The sequence below is a fragment of the Dermacentor variabilis genome, unplaced genomic scaffold, assembly GCF_050947875.1.
Source record: "Dermacentor variabilis isolate Ectoservices unplaced genomic scaffold, ASM5094787v1 scaffold_13, whole genome shotgun sequence".
Classification (NCBI taxonomy): domain Eukaryota; kingdom Metazoa; phylum Arthropoda; class Arachnida; order Ixodida; family Ixodidae; genus Dermacentor; species Dermacentor variabilis.
The window spans coordinates 28,845,317-28,864,824 of NW_027460291.1; the positions used below are offsets into that span (position 1 = coordinate 28,845,317).

At 43.7% G+C, this 19,508-nt stretch overlaps 1 protein-coding gene across 2 annotated transcripts in view; it reads left to right on the forward strand.

Moving 5' to 3' along the window:
* The window catches only part of AspRS-m (aspartyl-tRNA synthetase, mitochondrial), a 179,652-nt gene that overhangs the window by 144,318 nt on the left and 15,826 nt on the right, over nt 1-19,508 (forward strand). For both annotated transcript variants that reach the window (XM_075677586.1, XM_075677587.1), the window contains one exon: nt 15,257-15,367. In XM_075677586.1, the coding sequence (XP_075533701.1) occupies nt 15,257-15,367 (111 nt within the window). The remainder of the gene's footprint in view (nt 1-15,256; nt 15,368-19,508) is intronic.

The following is a 19,508-nucleotide window of genomic DNA, read 5'->3' on the forward strand; positions in this document are numbered from 1 at the left end:
CGGCTCGTATTCTGAATCGGAAGAGCCACTGCTCCAATGAGCAGACGAAGGTCCCGCGCGCCTCAGCTATCCGAAAGTAACCGCGCGCAGGAAGGATGCGCTTTCAGTCGCCAGCACAACGGAGAGAAATGGGACGTTGTGTGATCAAGAAGACAGAGGGAGATGGAAAAAGACTAAAACAAAGTTCAAAGGGCTTTACGTTTACTGCTGCAAGTCGGAAGCGACGGTGCGGCGAGAGAGCGAAAGCAGCAATCGAGTCACTCTTTTCGGTGAGGCAACGGCGCGTGCGCCTGAACTTGACGCGCCGTAGCAAACATACCAATTGAAAAAAAATAAATACTTTCAAACCAGCGGAGATGGCAGAACAACCCTTGAACTCATAACTACACGCGAGCACACGAGGGTTAGAGCCTCCCGCGTGTAGCCGTGCGCGGCTTAGCCGTGTTCAGGGAAAGGGGGATCCTGGGGGTTGAGCCGATGCCGGGTGTTCGGACCTTTAAGGCCTCCCGGCGGAGGCAACACACCTCTTTGGCCTCCGCGTCACGTAGACGGCACCCCCGGACTGACCCACCAGGGGGAAATCGGCAATCGCCTTTTCCTGTCCTCCTCTCCAATCTCCGTCTTTCTCTCTCGCCTTTTTCATCTTTCCTGTCTTCTCATCACTTCACCTCAGTTCCTAGTTTCCCGGCGCCAAGGGTTAACCTTGTGTGGCTAGCCAGCCTTGGTTATGCTGTATTTGGTTATAGCAGCAATGTATGGCTGGTGTTGGCAGAGTTTCTCTAGCAGGAACTTCTGTCATGTCCCCTTGTTGGGATCCATGGTGGGTGGTGAGCATCGCGGCCGAAAACCCAACTGTACTTACGGAAAAACGCTTTTCCTAAACTCCCTGATCGCCCTCAGAAACGAGGGCACACTGAAGAGGTCTTTCAGTTTTTCGGATGACAAGTCCACAATTTTCCTCGTTTTCACGTGATCCACTCAGAAAAACTAGCTAAACAAGTGTGAACAATCTCACCGTTCCTTGTATCGAAGTCCCTTACCGAAGTTTTTGGTCCAGGATATAAGGCGTTGAGGATGGCTAGTGGTGACCTCCTCTTGGATCTCCGCGATCAGAAGAAATTTGAGAAACTGCCTAAACTAGTATCATTTGGGGAGACCAAACTAGTAGTAACCCTGCACCGCACTATGAATACCTCCCGTGGCGTTGTCTCGGATGATGATTTGCTGGAGCTCACTAAGGCTGAGCTCTTGGAGGGCTTCAGTGAACAGAATGTTATAAATGTCAAAAGAATTAAGATGAGGCGAGATGGCAAAGAAATCCAAACCAAACACTTGATAATCACCTTCGGTTCGAGTGTCCTGCCCGAGTCAATCGAGGCCGGGTACATCAAGCTCCGTGTTAGACCGTACGTGCCAAATCCCCTCTGATGTTTCAAGTGCCAGCGTTTTGGCCACACTTCGCAGAGCTGCCGAGGCCGCCAAACTTGTGCGAAATGCAGCGCGCATGAACACACTTCTGAAGCTTGTGAGAATTCTCTCCACTGTGTAAACTGTGATGGGGAGCACGCCGCGTACTCGCGGTCGTGTCCATCCTGGAAGAAAGAAAAAGAAATTGTAACGATCAAAGTAAAAGAGAATATCTCATTCAAGGAGGCACGCAGGCGGGTTTCATACCTGCCCAAGAAAAGTTTGCCGATGTGACGCGTCAGGGGGCAGCGACACAATGGCCACCGGCGGCTGTCCGACCCACAACCAGCGAGTCGGCAGTTACGCCTTCTGCCCCCGTGGCGGTTGCAGCTAGCGCTGCTCCGTCAACCCAGCAGAATGGGCCACCGACCCCGAAGGTGGGCGCTGCCAAGGCTTCCCCAACCTCCCCGGCCTTTTCCAGCGCTGGCAACAGCCTGCGCAGCCAAATCCTCCAGGGAGCCCCATCGACCTCCGGGCTGGTCGGCGCAAGGGACTTGCCCTCCAAGGCGAGACCCTCACTGGTAACTTCTCGCTCGCAAGAGCACGTGTCCGGCGCCTCACAAGAGGCAATGGACACTACACCTATCCTCAAGGCGCACCAAGCGCCTAAGGAGCGGCGAGGCTCCCTTGAACGCTTCAGAAAGGGCAAAACCCCGATTACAGGGCCTCGAAAGAGCTCTGTAATCTAAGGCATAATGTTTTCGTACACACAGCACCTATTGACTTCCAATATGGATACACAAATAATTCAATGGAACATCAGAGGTCTTCTTAGAAACCTTGATGATGTGCAGGAACTCATCCATAAACACAATCCAAAAGTGCTGTGTTTACAGGAAACACACTTAAAATACTAACACACAAACTTTCTCCGACAGTATATAACTTTTCGCAAAGATTGCGATGATGCTGTCGCATCATCGGGCAGTGTCGCCATTGTTATCCATAATAGCATTGCGTGTCAACTTTTACAGCTACAAATGCCTCTTGAAGCAGTGGCGGTTCGAGCTGTTCTCCTAAACAAACTCATCACCATTAGCTCTCTTTACATACCCCCACATTACAAATTAATGAAACAAGAATTCCAGTCCTTTATAGATCAATTGCCAGAACCTTAATTTGTTCTTGGCGATTTCAATGCACACAGCTTTCTGTGGGGCGGCTCTCGTATAGATGCGCGAGGTTGTCTTCTTGAACAGTTCCTTTTTTCTTCTGGTGCGTGCCTTCTGAATAAGAAGGAACCCACATATTACTGTCTTGCAAACAGAACTTTTTCCTCAATTGACCTCAGCATAGTCTCCCCGTCTATACTGCCTGAACTCGAATGGGAAGTTATGAACAATCCTTACGGGAGTGACCACTTCCCTATACTGCTGAGAACATATAAAGAAAACGAATATCTACCACAGGCTCCTAGGTGGAAGATCGATACAGCCGACTGGGAGAAGTTTCGAACTCTGACTAGTATCTCATGGAATCACATGTCTTGTTTAGGAATTGATGGTGCTGTGCAGTATTTTACAGCCTTCATTATAGATGCCGCATCTAAATGCATATCTGAAGTAAGTGGCTTGGCATGCAGACGGCGTGTCCCGTGGTGGAACGACGACTGTAGGATCGCTCGTAAGAAACAAAACAAAGCATGGTGGTTGCTACGCGCCTCTCCCACTGGGGAGAACCTTATCAACTTTAAAAAAGTAAAATCTCAAGGCAAGTGAACCCGCCGACAGGCCAGAAGGGAGAGTTGGCAGAAGTTTTTATCAGGTATCAACTCGTATACAGATGAGGCCAAAGTCTGGAACAGGGTTAACAGGATAAGAGGACGACAAACATGTTCACTTCCTTTGGTAAACACAGAAGGCGATACCCTGCTTGAACAGGCAGACTCACTTGGGGAGCACTTTGAGAGCATGTCAAGTTCCACCAATTATTCAAAACCCTTTCTCAAATTTAAACAAATAGAAGAATGTAAGCCACTCATAAGAAAGTGTTGGCAGAATGAACCGTTCAACCGTCCTTTTAGTATTGCAGAGTTGAGAGCTGCCTTGAGCGCATGCAAGAGCTCTGCACTGGGATCTGATAGAATCATGTATGAAATGCTCAAAAACTTACACAATGATATGCAAGTTACACTACTTAGACTTTTCAACACTATCTGGTATGCAGGGTATCTTCCAACCGCATGGAAAGAAGCCATTGTGGTCCCTGTTTTAAAACAAGGCAAGGACCCTTCCTCAGTGGCAAGTTACCGACCGATAGCCCTCACAAGTTGCATTTGTAAGTTATTTGAAAAAATGGTAAATAAGCGACTCATTCGTTTCCTTGAAATGAGCAAAATGCTTGATCCCTATCAGTGCGGCTTCCGAGAAGGGCGCTCCACAACCGATAATCTGGTACGTGTTGAAGGAAATATTAGTGGCGCATTTGTACAGAAACAGTTTTTCTTATCCATATTCCTCGACATGGAGAAGGCGTATGACACAACGTGGCGCTACGGCATCTTGAGAGATTTGTCAGAAATGGGCATTCATGGTAATAGGCTAAACATAATAAAAAGCTACTTGTCCACTCGTACATTCCAGGTAAAAGTCGGCAATGTACTGTCACGTCCTTTTACACAAGAAACTAGTGTACCCCATGGAGGTGTGCTCAGTTGCACACTCTTCATTGTTAAAATGACAACACTCCGTGCTTCCTCACTACCGGCTATTTTGTATTCCGTCTACGTGGACGAGGTTCAAATGGGTTTCAAATCCTGTAACCTCGCAGTGTGCGAGAGACAGGTACAGCATGGTTTGAACAAGGTGTCAGGGTGGGCAGAGAAAAATGGATTTAAAATCAATCCTTACAAGAGTTCTTTTGTTCTGTTTACAAGAAAGAGAGGCCTGGTTCCGGATCCTTGCTTAGAACTGTGTGGACAACAGATACCTGTAAACAAAGAACACAAATTTCTAGGTGTTAAACTTGACAATAGACTCACTTTCGTCCCACACATTAAACATCTTAAAGAAAAATGTCTGAAAACAATGAACCTAATGAAACTTCTATCGCAGACTGTGTGGGGTAGTGACAGGACGTGCTTAATGAATCTCTATAAGAGCCTGATTTTGTCACGGTTAGATTATGGTGCCGGGATCTATCATCCTGCCGCCCCGAGCGCACTAAAGATGCTAGATCCGGTCCACCATCTAGGAATCCGCTTAACCACGGGCACTTTCAGAACAAGTCCCATTGAAAGTTTTTATGTAGAATCAAATGAGTAGTCACTTCATCTGCAGAGAGCATACATCAGCCAAACTTATTTTCTGAAAGTGCACTCTAATCCTCAACATCCGTGTTTTAATACCGTTAACAATATGACATATGCTACACTCTTTCGCAATCGTCCCTCCGTAAGACAACCTTTCTCGCTGCGTGTGAGGGAGCTTAGTGAAGAAATGCATGTCCCACTCTTCGAGCTTCGCCTAATGCATCCAGCCAAGCTGCTACCTCCTTGGGAGTGGCAGCTTATACGATGCGATATATCTTTCACTCAAGTTACAAAGCACGTTCCAGAGATTGAAATCCAAATGCATTTCCTGGAACTCCAGTACAAGTACGCCTGCACTGAGTTCTACACAGACACATCGAAATCATGCGAGGGGTGTCCTATGCAGCCGTCGGTCCATCCTTCTCGGAATCTGATGTACTGCATCCAGAAACTAATATCTTTACGGCTGAGGCCTACGCACTATTGTTGGCTGTGAAGCATATCAGAAAATCAAAACTCCAGAAATCAGTCATATATATGGACTCCCTTAGTGTTGTGAAGGCCTTGATGGTCATTCTGTAACCACAAAAATCCGGTAATTAATGAACTCTATTCCGTTCTCTGTAAAGCGTATATAGGTAACCAGCATGTCATCATATGCTGGGTGCCAGGTCATAGGGGCATCGAAGGTAATGTTCTGGCGGACCAGATGACCACGTCAGTTGCATCGCATTCTGTTAATCCCACCGTTGCAGTCCCTGTCATAGATCTGAAGCCCTTCTTACGGAGGAAACTACGGAACCACTGGCAACGCCTATGGGACGCGGAAACAAATAATAAGTTGCACGTGATAAAGCCACAGTTAGGATTCTGGCCCTCTGTAACAAAATCACGCCGAACCGATGTCCTATTCTGTCGTGTCAGAATAGGACACACATTTGGCACCCATAATTTTCTACTCACCGGAAATGACCCTCCAACCTGTGGTAGATGCGAGGAGAGGCTTACCGTCCTCCACGTCCTCCTGGAGTGCCGGAAAGCCGAATCTGAAAGAAACATTTTTCCTTAGCATACCGGCAGCACATCCCCCTTCATCCAGTAATGTTACTCGGCCCAGAACTGCTATTTGACACCAACGCAGTCCTAAGTTATCTGAAAGATGTTGTGTTGCATGTTGTTAGCCCCACATGTTCGTAGCGTCTCCTCTTTTCAGAGGATGCCGCTGTGATAGTTCTTTCATATAGCACATGCCTCTAGGCCCTTGCGTTTCAAGGGCTCCGGCGAAGCAGCAGTGCTCCAGGTAATTTTACCATCTTATATATTTTCTATTCTGCATTATTCTTTTGCTATGGATTTTAATGCTCATAGAACACTTCATTTGTCATCGACATAATCTTATTACAGAAATATTTTACGCACTATAGAGCGACTATTTTTAAGGCCCCATTACAGCCACACCACACCAACTTCATAGGTCTCATACCTGCATTGCAAACTCATCCCCACAGACCTGGCGCTCTTTGACCATATCTGGCCCTTGCGCCAATAAAAACCATACATTGATTCATTCATTCATGGGTCCTTATTTATGCAGTCGAACCACCTTCCCTCCCTTGCAACCATTAGGCAAGGTGGATAATTTTAGTGACTGAGCAAAAATGTGCGACAGTATTAAAGAAGAATACATCACTGTGTTTTTAAGAAACTTGGAATCGATATGATAATTCGTGTGCAAGAAGATATTTTTTGCTTTGAAATCAAGCTAGCAATACAAACAGCATCAAAAGAAACAGGGTTCATAGGAATGTAATCTGCAAACGGGATGTCAAGATAAGCATGAGGTGATGTAGCAGAAAAAGATGACACCAATACATTGTTTAATACTTTGCAGTGGTCATCGGGGGCTATAGTAACACCATTTTCATCACACAGTTCACTTGAAGGCAGAGTAACTTGATAAAATTTGCTCTTAGAAAGTGCGATAGCTTGCTTGTATACATAGTCAGCAGTGACATAGGCGTGCCAACACTCTGCATTATTGGCTGTCTTGGTGTGCCGAAAAAGTCTATTCCTTTTATTTAGCAGACGTTTAAGATGTGCATCGAACCATGCTGCCTTTGAGTTAGAGGTGATACGTCTAATGGGAATGAATTGATGAATGAGCAAAAGTATTTCCTGCTTAAATAGGCACCAATTTTTTTTATGGTTCTTGAGTGGAAGTTATAAAAATTGTCAGTGCTAAACAATTTTAACGCTTGGTTAATAAAATCAAAGTCAGCATTTTTATAATTGCAAATTTTTTTCGGACTATTTAATAGAAGGAACAGAAGCGCATAAGTCAAACGCCATTATCCAATGATCACTTAGACCTGGCAAGTAAGTTATAGTGGAAACAAGGTCAAGTGCTGTCGTGAGGAATAAATCCAAGATCTTAGCAGAATGTGTTGTGCACCGAGTTGGTTTAAGAAGGAACTGCGTTAAGTTAAAGTCCGAAAAAGTATTGATGAAAAGATAAGCACTCGGACGGACAATTAACTACTGAGGGAGAATCAGTACCCCAATTAATAGCAGGGTAGTTAAGGTAGCCTAGGATCAATAATGGATATGAGGGAAACCTTATTGTTACACTGCTGAGCACATCATGGCAGTCTGAACAAAACGTGTTACATGAAGTGGGCAAGTGGTAACACACACAAAAAATGAATTCCTTGTTCCCGGCACGTATGTGCGTGCATACTAATTCAAGAGGCGACGACAGCGCTATGTTGCTTCAGATAATCCTGTCACAGACAGCTATCAGTACACTGCCGCCAGTGTGTGGGTCACGATCATATCGAAAGAATTTGGCACTACTTTGACATGCCATTATTTTGCAGCCAGTAATTTTACTCCAAAGCCATGTCTTGGTCGGCACCACAATATTAGCTTCACATGGGTTAATAACTGTGGACAGCTGATTGTGCTTATCGCATACACTGCGTATGTTGGAATACAGGACAGAAACCGATCTTTCTTTAGTACCATGGGGTGGCTATAACTGTGGCGTATGAGAATTGCTTGAAGTGGCAATGGATATGTTAGTACTGTTGGCAGTCCTGCTATCAGAAGGGTTCATTTCATGTACTTGGCAGGCAACATAACAGTATACATAGCACTTCTTGTTAAAACACGGTTTATTGAAACAAAGCATGAATTGTTGGCCAGTAGCCTTTCCGAATTCAACTAGCTTTTTATGCAATTGATGCATGGTCATGGAAAAATCTTCACCAACATAGACGCTCGAGCCACAGAAGTTGGAGCATTGAGAAATTATATTTTCCCTTAGATTTGAAGAAGCGAATTTACCCATAATTGGCTGTGGTCATATGGCATTGTATTGGCCTAATATGTGAGCATGTGAGATACCATCATCAGAGAAACTAAGATTTAAAGTTCTAGAAAGGACGTCGCATACATGATGTTCAGATTATGCTTATGTTTCAGATGGGTTCTCTGCAAGGCCATAGAAAATAAGGTTGTCCTGATGCTATCTGTCCTCGAGCTCATCCAAATGTGAAGTCAAAGCAGCAACGTGGTCATTGACGGCTTCGTTGATAATGCCCGGCAGATTCGTAAGGACTCAACAAGGGACTCAATAGCAGCAAGACGGGTAGCCAAGTCGGATATCTTTTTCCCCAGTTACTCTTGGTTATTTTTCGCTATTCTAAGCATGTCGATCAGCTCAGCATGACGAGCATTCGACTTAGTTGACAGAGCAGTAATTCTGGCGAGGACGTCACTATTCTGGCTGTCCTTAGGACTGGGGTTCAATGCTATGTTCCCAGGCAGAAGAAGTAACTTGACTAAGGTTGAACAACATGAATAAAACAAGGGCACAAGGAAATAAATACCACAGACAAGCACTGTCCACAAACAGCCCTTGTATGTGGTATTTGTTTCCTTGTGCCCTTGTTTTATTCGCGCTCTTCAATCTCAGTTCTAAATATGAACCAACTAGCCCTCATCATGATCTATCCTGACTACATACCGTATTTACTCGAATCTAAGCTGACCCCCTAAAGCCCGAAGCCAACAAAAAAATATATATATATATTACCTCGAATGTAGGCCGAACAAAAAAGCGAGGACAGAATTCACAAAATGCAAACAGCATTTATTGAATCTGAACATGCAGAGCTCATTCAACGTCATCGTCACTGCTAGACACGTTGCCATGTTCCTTGTCACTATCACCTTCAAACAGTGCACTATCTTCGGTACCGTCAAGTGCATTAGATATGCTGCACTTTTTAAAGGCGCGCACGATCAAAGTACCTGGGATGTCGTCCCATGCTGCAGCTACCTAGCCCGCCAGCTGCGATAGCGATGCATGTTTGATGCGGCCCGTTGCCGTTAGCATGTGGTCTTCGCTGGCTTGAAGGTTTGATGATGCCTCTGCGGCTATCACAACTTTTCGCTTGAAAGCGGCGCTGTAGTGGCATCTCCTGCTTGGTGCTATCGCGATAACACCACACCGCACACCGATACGGCCGACACGCCACAGGTCAAAATGATGACCTCGCTTGTGTAGGGTTGGCTACTGGCACGGCTAGTAGCGGCTGCGATACTGACTTTTCTAGATGGCGCTAGCTATGCACCATATTTAGCAGTTTCAGTGAAAAACTGGCGCGTTTTTTAACATCCTCGAATCTAAGCCGACCCTAGAGTTTGCAATATGAGTATTTGAAAAAAAAACTATCGGCCTAGATTCGAATAAATACGGCACTATACACATTCGTTGGCAATGTTAAACAAAACAAGTGGGCTGGGGAAGAGCAGCAAAGAGCGATTGCCACAATGTCTAGCATGCAAAGGCAGGTATCTACTAACCTGCACAAGGAATCAAAAAGGATTGTAAGGCAACACAATGCTTGCCGCTCTTCCCTGGCCACTGAAGGAACACGATGATTTCCAGGCTTTCATATGTGTGGCAGGAGCCTGTTGTCGTCAATGATGATGCCCTCTCGGGAATCCCAAGGAAAGCAGTCGGGACTACATTTTGGTACAAAGCGCTGCCGTTGACAAGATCCACCATGAACAAGGTCGATGACATAGCTGTGATGACAGTTTACTCACCAGGTGGCAGCCACTTGTAAAGAGCCATAATCTGCACAACGAAGCAGAAAGGATTGTAAGGTGACAGCATGTGTGCCGTTCTTCGCTGGCCACTCTTCCTACAATTCCAACTAATGCGAAGAACATTTGCACACCATAAAGTTGAAAAAATTATAGATGACTCATCCTGGGGAGTCAGTCGGACAGCTTGTCCAACTGACGTCAATTGGGCTAACTGCACAAATTGTAACGTGGCGGCTGAAAACTCAGAGGAGCGGTGCTGCTGCAATTCGTAGCGATGCACAATTTTAAAACCTAATAATAAATTACGTGCTTTTCAGGGAGCTCTTAAGTGCATTCACTTAACAATTGTAAGAACCTACCCTAACAATTTAGTATGTTTGTACAAGATTGACAAAATCGTTTCAAGGTCTTTTTAAGGGCAATCTGTGTGACATACAAAAGTGGGGAATGTGCATGACGTCACTCGGCAGCATTCCACATGGTCCTTTGGGGCAGCACGCATCAGCCGTGGTCAGCGCCGGCGGTAAAGTGTTCTCAAATTGAATGGCCCACAGCAAGTTCGCACAATCTTCCCCCCCATTTTCTTTTTCTTCCCCGTCTCTCTGCTGTCTGTGTAAATGCATCTGCAGCTGGGAGTCAGTGCGCTGTCACAGGATATTTTTTTAGCCTGCCATGTAAAGCCAAAGCTAATCTTGTTACGGGTTGCTCAAAGATATGAAAAGAAGCCGTTGTGGGCCTACAAATGGCATTGGGAACGAGATACCACTCTACGGTATCTCGCAAAGATGGCGGCCGTGAACATGAGACAGTCATCTTGTGCAACTGCTGTGAATAGATCTGCATTGGTACGGTAACCGCAAGTTTAGTTGGCAATACCCAACGACGCAGCTGCAATTAGGCCTAACGGGCTAGACAGTGTGACTAATGGCATGGCCATGGCGAAAATTCACCGCCGGCCGATATGATAATGGGCCGTGAACCATCGCGAAAGCTTGTCGCTAATATATTCCTAATGGTGGCTTATCAGTGATCGCTCATGCTTATGGGTTAGATTGACAGCTGTTGAAGCGGCATTTGAGTCTGTGGTCGATAAGCCTGCACACTTGCTTTTGTGCTTTCCACACACACTGCTTTTTTCTTCCCTGTGTTCGCGTAGTGTTAACCATTTCAATCAGTTCAGTCGACCTGGTTGAACCTTGTACCGATAAAGATCACATGCTGTAGGAACCTTGTACTGGTAAGGATCGCGTGCTGTGGGAATGCTGTGCACTTCATGGCACTGACCACAGCTAGGCCATTCTCTGAAGGACGGAGATACGAAAAATTGAATATATGAGAAATTGAATATTAGGTATTCGATTTGCAAATTGAATTATTCGATTATTTGTACACCCCTACTGAAAATGCATTTTGATTTTGTGAGGTCACACAAGCCTGCTTGAGCTTTCTTTCTTTGATTCTGATGTTTACCTTCCGTTTGTGTTTCTCCCTTTTTAGCAAATTTTCGCAAATAACCTGGATTCATAGCCAGAGGCTGTTGGCAGATATGTTGAAGAAATTGAGCTGTCTGTGTATGTGTGTGACTGTGCAGAAGGAAATGGGAAGGTGAAGAACATAAATAACAAGAAGAGAATATTGTTCAGCGTGGGCAAATTTAGTTTATCTAGGTTATTTTTTGCTGTATTTTAAAGCTATTGCTCTGATCGTCACCAGCCCTCCTTGTGACCACTGCAGGACAAAGGCCCCTACCAACAATCTCCAATTACACCTGTATAGTGTGAGGTGACGGTCCTATCCCTGTGGATCTTCTAATCTCCCCTAACCATCTTCTCTTAATCCTTTACTGTATTTCTCTTCCCATGGCACCTGTTATGCTACTCTTACAGACAAGCGGTTGTTGGCTCTACACATTGTATTACCTTTCCATCTCAGTTTCTCCCTCTTGAACGTCAGCTACCTGCTGCCCTCCTGCCTCTTAACATCATGCTTTTCATTTCCAACTCCCTGGCTGGTTGTACAGTCCCGAGTTTCTTCTCAAGTTATATCGCTGTCCTCCAAGTTTCAGCCCCATAACTCCATACTGGTAGGATGCAATGTTTGTAGATTTAAACTGTGGGTGCTACTCACCAAATAAAAAAATGGGAGGGGAAGTGGAGGAGCCACTTGAAGTTGTTTCATTGCTTCGCGGCTAAGTGTCCTTCGAGTTGCTTTCTTCTTAGGCTTTGCACTAGGTCTGATCAAGCTGCACCTGCTAGCCTGGAAAAGCGCTCTAACCCTTCAAAGAAAATGAAAATTCAGCTCAATTTATTCTAATTTTTCACTAGCGCAAGTACTGCATGAAGTTCCTTAATATCTCACAAAGAAAAGGAGTTGCTGCCATGAAGCAGTAGATCCTTTTCCTTATTCTCTGATGCGCTTGCTTTTCTGTGGGCAGTCCCCCCGGGTTGCTCCGTGGCTGTGGCATTCTGCTGCTAAGCTCAAGTTTTCAGTTGTGATTCCTGGCTGCAGTGGTTGCATTCTAATGGTCTTTGAATGCATGAACGCTCCTGTAACACATAGATTTCGGCGCACATTCATCACCGCCAGGCAGTCAAAATTGATCGGGAGCTCTCCAGTACAGCTTCTGTGCCTCATAGGGCCCTTGTGTTGCTGTGGCATGACGCATCTCCAGCCTATCATTAAAGCTTGTATCTCTCTCTCTTGGGCATGTCAGACCCCATCGATCCATCCAGTGAAATCCATTCTCTGCACTGTTCGTATGGCCGCCAACAAATGGCAGCACCATCCATTGTTAAAATAATAATAATAATAATAATAATAATAATAATAATGTTTATTTGCGATCATACATGTTAGATGGGAGGGCAGAGGGAAAAAGCTGCTGCTGCTGCTGCTGAGGTAAATATAAATACAGGGTAATGATCGAACAGAAACAGATTCTAATGACAATACAAACCACGGAATAGCATGAAGTCACTGCAAAAGGAAGTATCCACAATCACGCACTATACATAAGGCGAAGATTCTGGCAAGAACAAGAAAATAAATCAAAGCTATCTAATTTGTAGGCGTTTAAAAGAGAGGTTAACGTGTAGGATAAACGCTGTTGTCCGGTAGTAAGATGAGGAGTATTTACTAACCAGTTTTCGGCATATTTAGTTGGGTAGTATGGTAATTTGTTTTGCAAATTTGCAAGAAGTTGTACACTATTAAGGTAATGTCTTATTTCTGTTTTGAACTTCACGCTCAGTCGGTACTTACATAAGTTGTGTATACTAATTATTCTGGAATTGTGAAAAAGTTGAGCTGTGTGGCATCGGTACGGTGCATTATAAACATGACGAATGTATTTATTCTGCAAAAGATGAATGCGTTGCAGGCTAGAAGGCGCTGAGGTTCCTCATACGAGTCGATAGTACTTAAGGTGAGAATAAAAAAGGGAGTTATAAAGAAGCAGTTTAGTTTTTGTCGATAGCTGATGTTTTAATTGGCCTATGATATCGGTGATGGGGCTATCTTTGTTTTCAGGTAGTTTATATGATCGTCCCAAGACATATAACAAGAGAAAATTATGCCCAGGCATTGGAAACTCTTTACAATATCTATGATGCGGAAGTTCAGTACTATGGGTTGGTGTGGTGGAATGATTTTGTTAATTGTTAATAAACCCAAGAGTGTAAAATTCATATGCTGGTGCTTGTCTTTTGCTTGCAACTTTATCGTAGAAGCCCCATCTATGTTTTCCATCTTGTGAGCATGCAAACTGGGCACACGTGCAATGATTTCAAAACTGACTGCTACCATTAGCTGGGCCGATTGTCCTGTTAGTAAGCTAGCCTTGCAATAAGAAGAAGCGTATGTTTAGATAGTTGACTGGCTGTAGTTGGGTATACGGTGCATGCATGCATGCTTTTGTGCACACGCTCTCAGTTTCTATGCCTTTGGACAGAATGGTCGAAGATTCAGTGCATTGGTTCACAGCCTCCATAGTGGCTATGGCGTTGCACTGCTGAGCTTGAGCTCGTGGGTTCGATCCCTGTCACAGTGGCCACATTTCAATGGGGGTGAAATGCATGAACACTCATTTACAGTAAAGTTGCATTCATTCGACTCCGGTTAAATCAATTTTGGGGTTAATTTGATCCTGCCCGAAAATCCCAAGTGGCACCCATATAGTATTTCTATGGTGCCAAACTTTCGTTATTTCGAACCTGAAATTGGTCATCGCCAGATAATTCGAACTCTGCTGGTCATCACGCATGCACACAACCCCGATGATGACCACAGTGGTGACTCCAATAGCTGCAGTGTCCATCTAAAAAAAATATATGTATAAATATATATATAAATATATATATATATATATATATATATATATTTTGTTTTTCTTTTTTTCTGGGGCTTTACGTGCCAAAACGATGACATGATTATGACACATGCCGTAGTGGGAGACTCCGGGTTAATTTTGACCACCTGGGGCTTAACGGGCACCCAATGCATAGTACGCAGGCATTTTTGCATTTTCTCCCAATTGAAATGTGGCAGCGTCCATCTCAGCAGCGCTTAATGTGCAGTGAATGTGCTGAACTCGTCATCTCCTTTAGAAAAGGTCTATCTTTGGCCTGCACCACAAAGATATTAAAATGAGAACAGTAGCTTACAACGAATTAATACAGTATTAAACCAATTCTACATGCCTTTCCTTCAGAAAAAAATTTGTCCGAAAATTGCTTGGCTGGTGCAGTCTGATATGAAACAAAAGCTGCGTTCGCAACAGCCTACTGTCTGGCCAATCTAGTCATCATCATCATAAAATGGCATCCATCAGACTTGTTCGTAATTAATTACACATAATTAATCACATCTGATCAATTATATATTTTGGTCATTCTGTAATTTAATGATTACCTTGTTTTCCTCGTAACACTCGCTCTAATTCAATTATTTTTTTCAGTAATCAGTTGCATGTAACCAGTTTATTGATGAGACAAGCTGTAACAGACAAAGCAGCTTTGTGCAATAGCTCGCATGTATATGGGACCCTCCATCTAGCACCAATTTTGCTGCGTGGTTAAAATGTAGTTTCATTTGTGAATTTTACACTGAAATGCATAAAAAAGCACATCCATGAAGTCAACGCAAGAGGTGTGTTTATTATAGACGAACCCATCAAGAAAACGTACTTATGATCAGCTGTGGGACAAGACACTTTTTTTTTAATCTTTTGATACTAGGGCACCCAAAACAGGGAATTGGAAATTTCCTGGAAACGCAAACATGTTAATGCCGCATTGCAGAGAAAAGGGTCTTCCAAGGTCACTGCATCAGCCTGGGTGGTGTACCATGTATCATGATTAAGACAGGAAAGTGTGTATGTGTGGTATGTACTTAGCATGATGGGCACCCCCTGTCATCACGCAGGTCAGGGGTCAGCACTACGACCTTGTCCTCAATGGCTGGGAGGTGGCAGGAGGCTCCATCCGCATCCATCATGCGCCAACCCAGAGACATGTGCTCACAGACATCTTGCAGGTGACTCACTTTTTTGCATACTTGGCTAGTACCACATATTCTTATATAAGGACTACACCCGTTTTCATAAATTTCGACCCAATTTTCCTAAATGTGGCTCATATGCCATGAAAATTTCAATAAATTGGTCTCTGCTTTGAAAAACTGGTGTGCTTGCGACTGTGTGCAATGACCTTGGCAAGCTTCATTTTATCTTCATTTGCTACCCCATTCGTTGTTTCTGGCATGTAACCATGGGGCTGCAGCATCTGGAATACTAGTTTACTGCAAGCACGGGGTTAGAGGATGAAGCTATGCTCGGACGTCACTCTACATGTAAGGTTGCATAGCGAAAAAACTATTGTGCAAAACTTGAACGGAGAGTTGATAGCACCCGCATACATTCTAGTATTTCTTTAGATGCATTTCTTTAGACCTTGTAAATGCCGGCACTTATTTTAAAAAGGAATCGGACAGGGTCGAGCTTTCTTCTGGTGTATTTGGTGTGTGTAGACTCCTGTGACAAGCTGTGACATGCATGTGCGTGCTTCGAACGTGATCACAATGTGCCATATTGCATTTAGTTATCTTTGCATCCCATTGGTTCAATTTTTTTTCGACTGCACTTTTGTCTCCTGGTTCTCGCCATCACCAATGCTTCTTTGCTTAACCTTTGCCTTGCTTACCTCCATGCATGGCATTTTTGTTTAAGGTGTTTGCTATATATATCTTGTTTCTAACAGCTCTAAGTATCTCTGTGAGAGGTTTGCCTGATGCACTTTACGAAAAAGAAACAAATGCACTGAAATCCAAAACGAAAGGGATAGTGTTAGGGCCAAATGCAATGCAAACAATCCAGGGAACCTGTATACATTTTTCTCGCTTTGCCTAGTTTCTTAATTTGACCAGCCAGTGTAATTTTTACATTAAGGTGAAATGGCAATTATAATGCATGGTCAAAGTTTATGTGCATAGCATAAACGTTTATAGGAGTGGCAGGGTGGCGTGTTAGGTGTAACAGCTGTGCACTGTTTGTTTGTGTATGTCCATATTAAAGCAGCTGTTGATAGGATCGTGAGTCGAAACACCACCGAGAAAGCAATGCTCTTCCAAATTCACCTTTGTGTTGATGAAAAAGGGCACTTGGAAGCTAGATCGTGACAGTGTACACTTCTGGTTGACATTTGTATGTTGCAGGCACGTTCCCTTCAGGACTTCAATCCCTTGCACACCGAAAACATGGCCGCTTTGTCATAGTTTTACCCTTTTATGGACATTTAAGCCTCTGAAGAACTCTTCGATGCACACATGCCTGAATCGGGCTGTTCTCATGACTGTTGATGACATATAAATGTGTGTGGATGTAGGCAAGCACATGGAAACGTACGCACCATGCTGGGGAAGGCTGCACAATGGGTTACTCTGGTGCATCCGCTGGTGGTGCTGCTACCATGGTTTCCCACACCTGTAAGATGGCTGGATGAATATTATGAGCGTCCCCTTTGCAATTGTGGGGTGGAGAACGTCACCAAGCTCATCACCTTTAGAGTTCTACTGAATCTATTTTCAGTCTTAGGACCCATGGTTCATGTTGACCAGCCTTTGATCCTGCAAGAAATTAACTTTCCTAAAATGTATTATGTTCCCTGCGTTTGCGCCACCAAGTCTTCTCTGCCGCCGATTCATTAAGCTTTCCTTTATACTATCCCTGAAACCCCGTGCCTCGGGCGGAGTTACTTCATCCTCGTTGACCTCTGGAATGACACTGTGACACTCTAGCATAATATGTTCTATGGTTCCAATGCTATCTCCACACATTATGCAAGTATTGTCGTCATTGGCAAACTTTCTCTTATAACATCTTGTTTTCAGACATCCTGGTCTGGCTTTAAGCAGTAGTGCAGTGCCCTTTGAATTATTGTAAAACTTTTCTGTTTTGATGTGATTCTTTGTTTGATATGTACAGGAGAATCCGCAGTACTCGCCAACCTGTCATGTAAAAACACTGGCGTCATACTCGGACCAGCAAATCTCCTTGCGGGTCAGCACACGCCACATTCACAGCTATCGCTGCCTGTCCTATTGTGATGAGCACCTTCACTCATCTATTTCGCAGGGCATGGTGCCATAGGAAGCATACTCCATGCTTTTAATAGGCGATAACCCAAACTCGTCACCGTTTCCTGCTGGAGGCAGCAGGATGGGAGCAACACGTTTTGCTCCAGTGGCATCTGGTGTCACCCACTACCTCGATTTCTTTTTGGCTTCCTGTCGCCGTCTTAAAACATTATGCAATATGAAAAACAACAAAATGCATATCTTGCCACCGAACCCCACCAGCTCGATGGCGCCTCGTGCCGCAATGATTCGCGCAATGCTTCACATTACGTAGATTAAATGTCGACTACAGTTGAGTCTGTCATATTTTTTGGTTACTTCAGATTGTATGGTTTCCTGGTTAGTGTGTGTTTTCTTGCATTTTTTTTTCTTCTCTAATATGTATAAACAAGCTTCTATATATATCTTAGCTTATTTGAATCAAGCCTCCTTTTCATGCCTATCATGTACATCATAAAAAGCAGAGAGGATAAGAGGAAACCAGTGTACAAGTCTCTTTGAACTTCAACTGTCTCATCGCTAGTTAGTCCTTCTTGCAATATTTGTACTTTATTATTTTCCTATACATGTATTTCCTTTGGTAGTGCTACGTTGGATTCCCCCAAACCTTCACTCCCAAGGATGATCACAAAAGTTCTTTGTCTACGTTGCCCTGTGTACCAATAATATCCAGGAATGTCAAGTATAAAGGTTAATTTTCTGCTCCATCTATGTCTATAGACTGTGTCATGACAAATAGATTATTGTATACGCGCCTGCCTATTCTAAGTCTATTTTGCAGTTATCCATTGTGACATTCTGTGCCATTATTAACCTGTATACTACTGATGATATCTTGATCTGCCTGCATGATTTGTTGTTTGTTCTAAATGCTTTTTCCTTTATAATTTACATTCATCCTACTGTGTCAGCAACTATATAGAATTTGTTACTCCTGTACGATTTGTTCCGATTACAGTCGAACCCAGATACATTGATTCTGAAGGGGATCTAAAGAAGTTCGATATATAGATAATTCAGTATATATAGAATAAAAATTTTATTTAAAAATTTTCAAGGGGATTTTTCAGCTGTTCGTTATATACAATAATTTGTTGTATGTGGGTTCGACATATCCAGGTTCGACTGCATTTTTATAGTTGGTCCTTGAGCTATAGCCCCAGTTCATTGATTAGCCTCATTGGTTTCTATCCAGTCCTATTGCCATGCAGCTTGGCATTTTCTCTTCCTTTAAAAAAAGCTAAGTTCTGGTGTTTTACGTGCCAGAACTACAATATGATCATGAGGCACGCTGTAGGGGAGGACTCAAGATTAATTTGGACCACCCGGGGTTCTTTAATATGCACCCATTGCGCGGTACACGGGCATTCTTGCATTTCACCCTCATTGGCTGGGATTTGATCCTATGCCCTCGCGCTTAGTAGCTCAACGCCAAACCCACTATGCCAACACACCTAGCTTTTTTTCTTTTTTCCATTTCTTTTTATTTTCCCATCAAGGTTGTTCAGGATGAGTTCCTTTTCTGCATCAACCTGCCTATTCCGGCACCTTCAGTGCTCATGAATGACTCTGCTATGTCTCCAGTAATGTATTTCATCTTCCCCCACCAGCCTGGTTCCCTCATCTTGTATATACAATTTCAGTTTTTCTCTCTAGATATTTCACATCGCTACAGAAAATTTCAGGGGCTCTTTTGGTTATCTCACGTGCTCCTGAAAGCCAGCGATTAATTTTGCCTTTAACTATCTCTTGAACCAGGTTCCTTGAGGTGTCACACACTCCCCATAGTTTATTGCATGCACTGCTGCAGATGAACACATGCACATGAGTGGGCAGTTGAAGCAGCTTCATTTTCTTTTTTACAGTCATCCTACCGTGTCTGCAACTATATAGAATTTGTTACTCCTGTACGATTTGTTCTGATTACGGTCGAACCCAGATACATCGATTCTGAAGGCGATCATAAAGAAGTTCGATATATAGATAATTCAGTATATATAGAATAAAAATTTTATTAAAAAATTTTCAAGGGGATTTTTCAGCT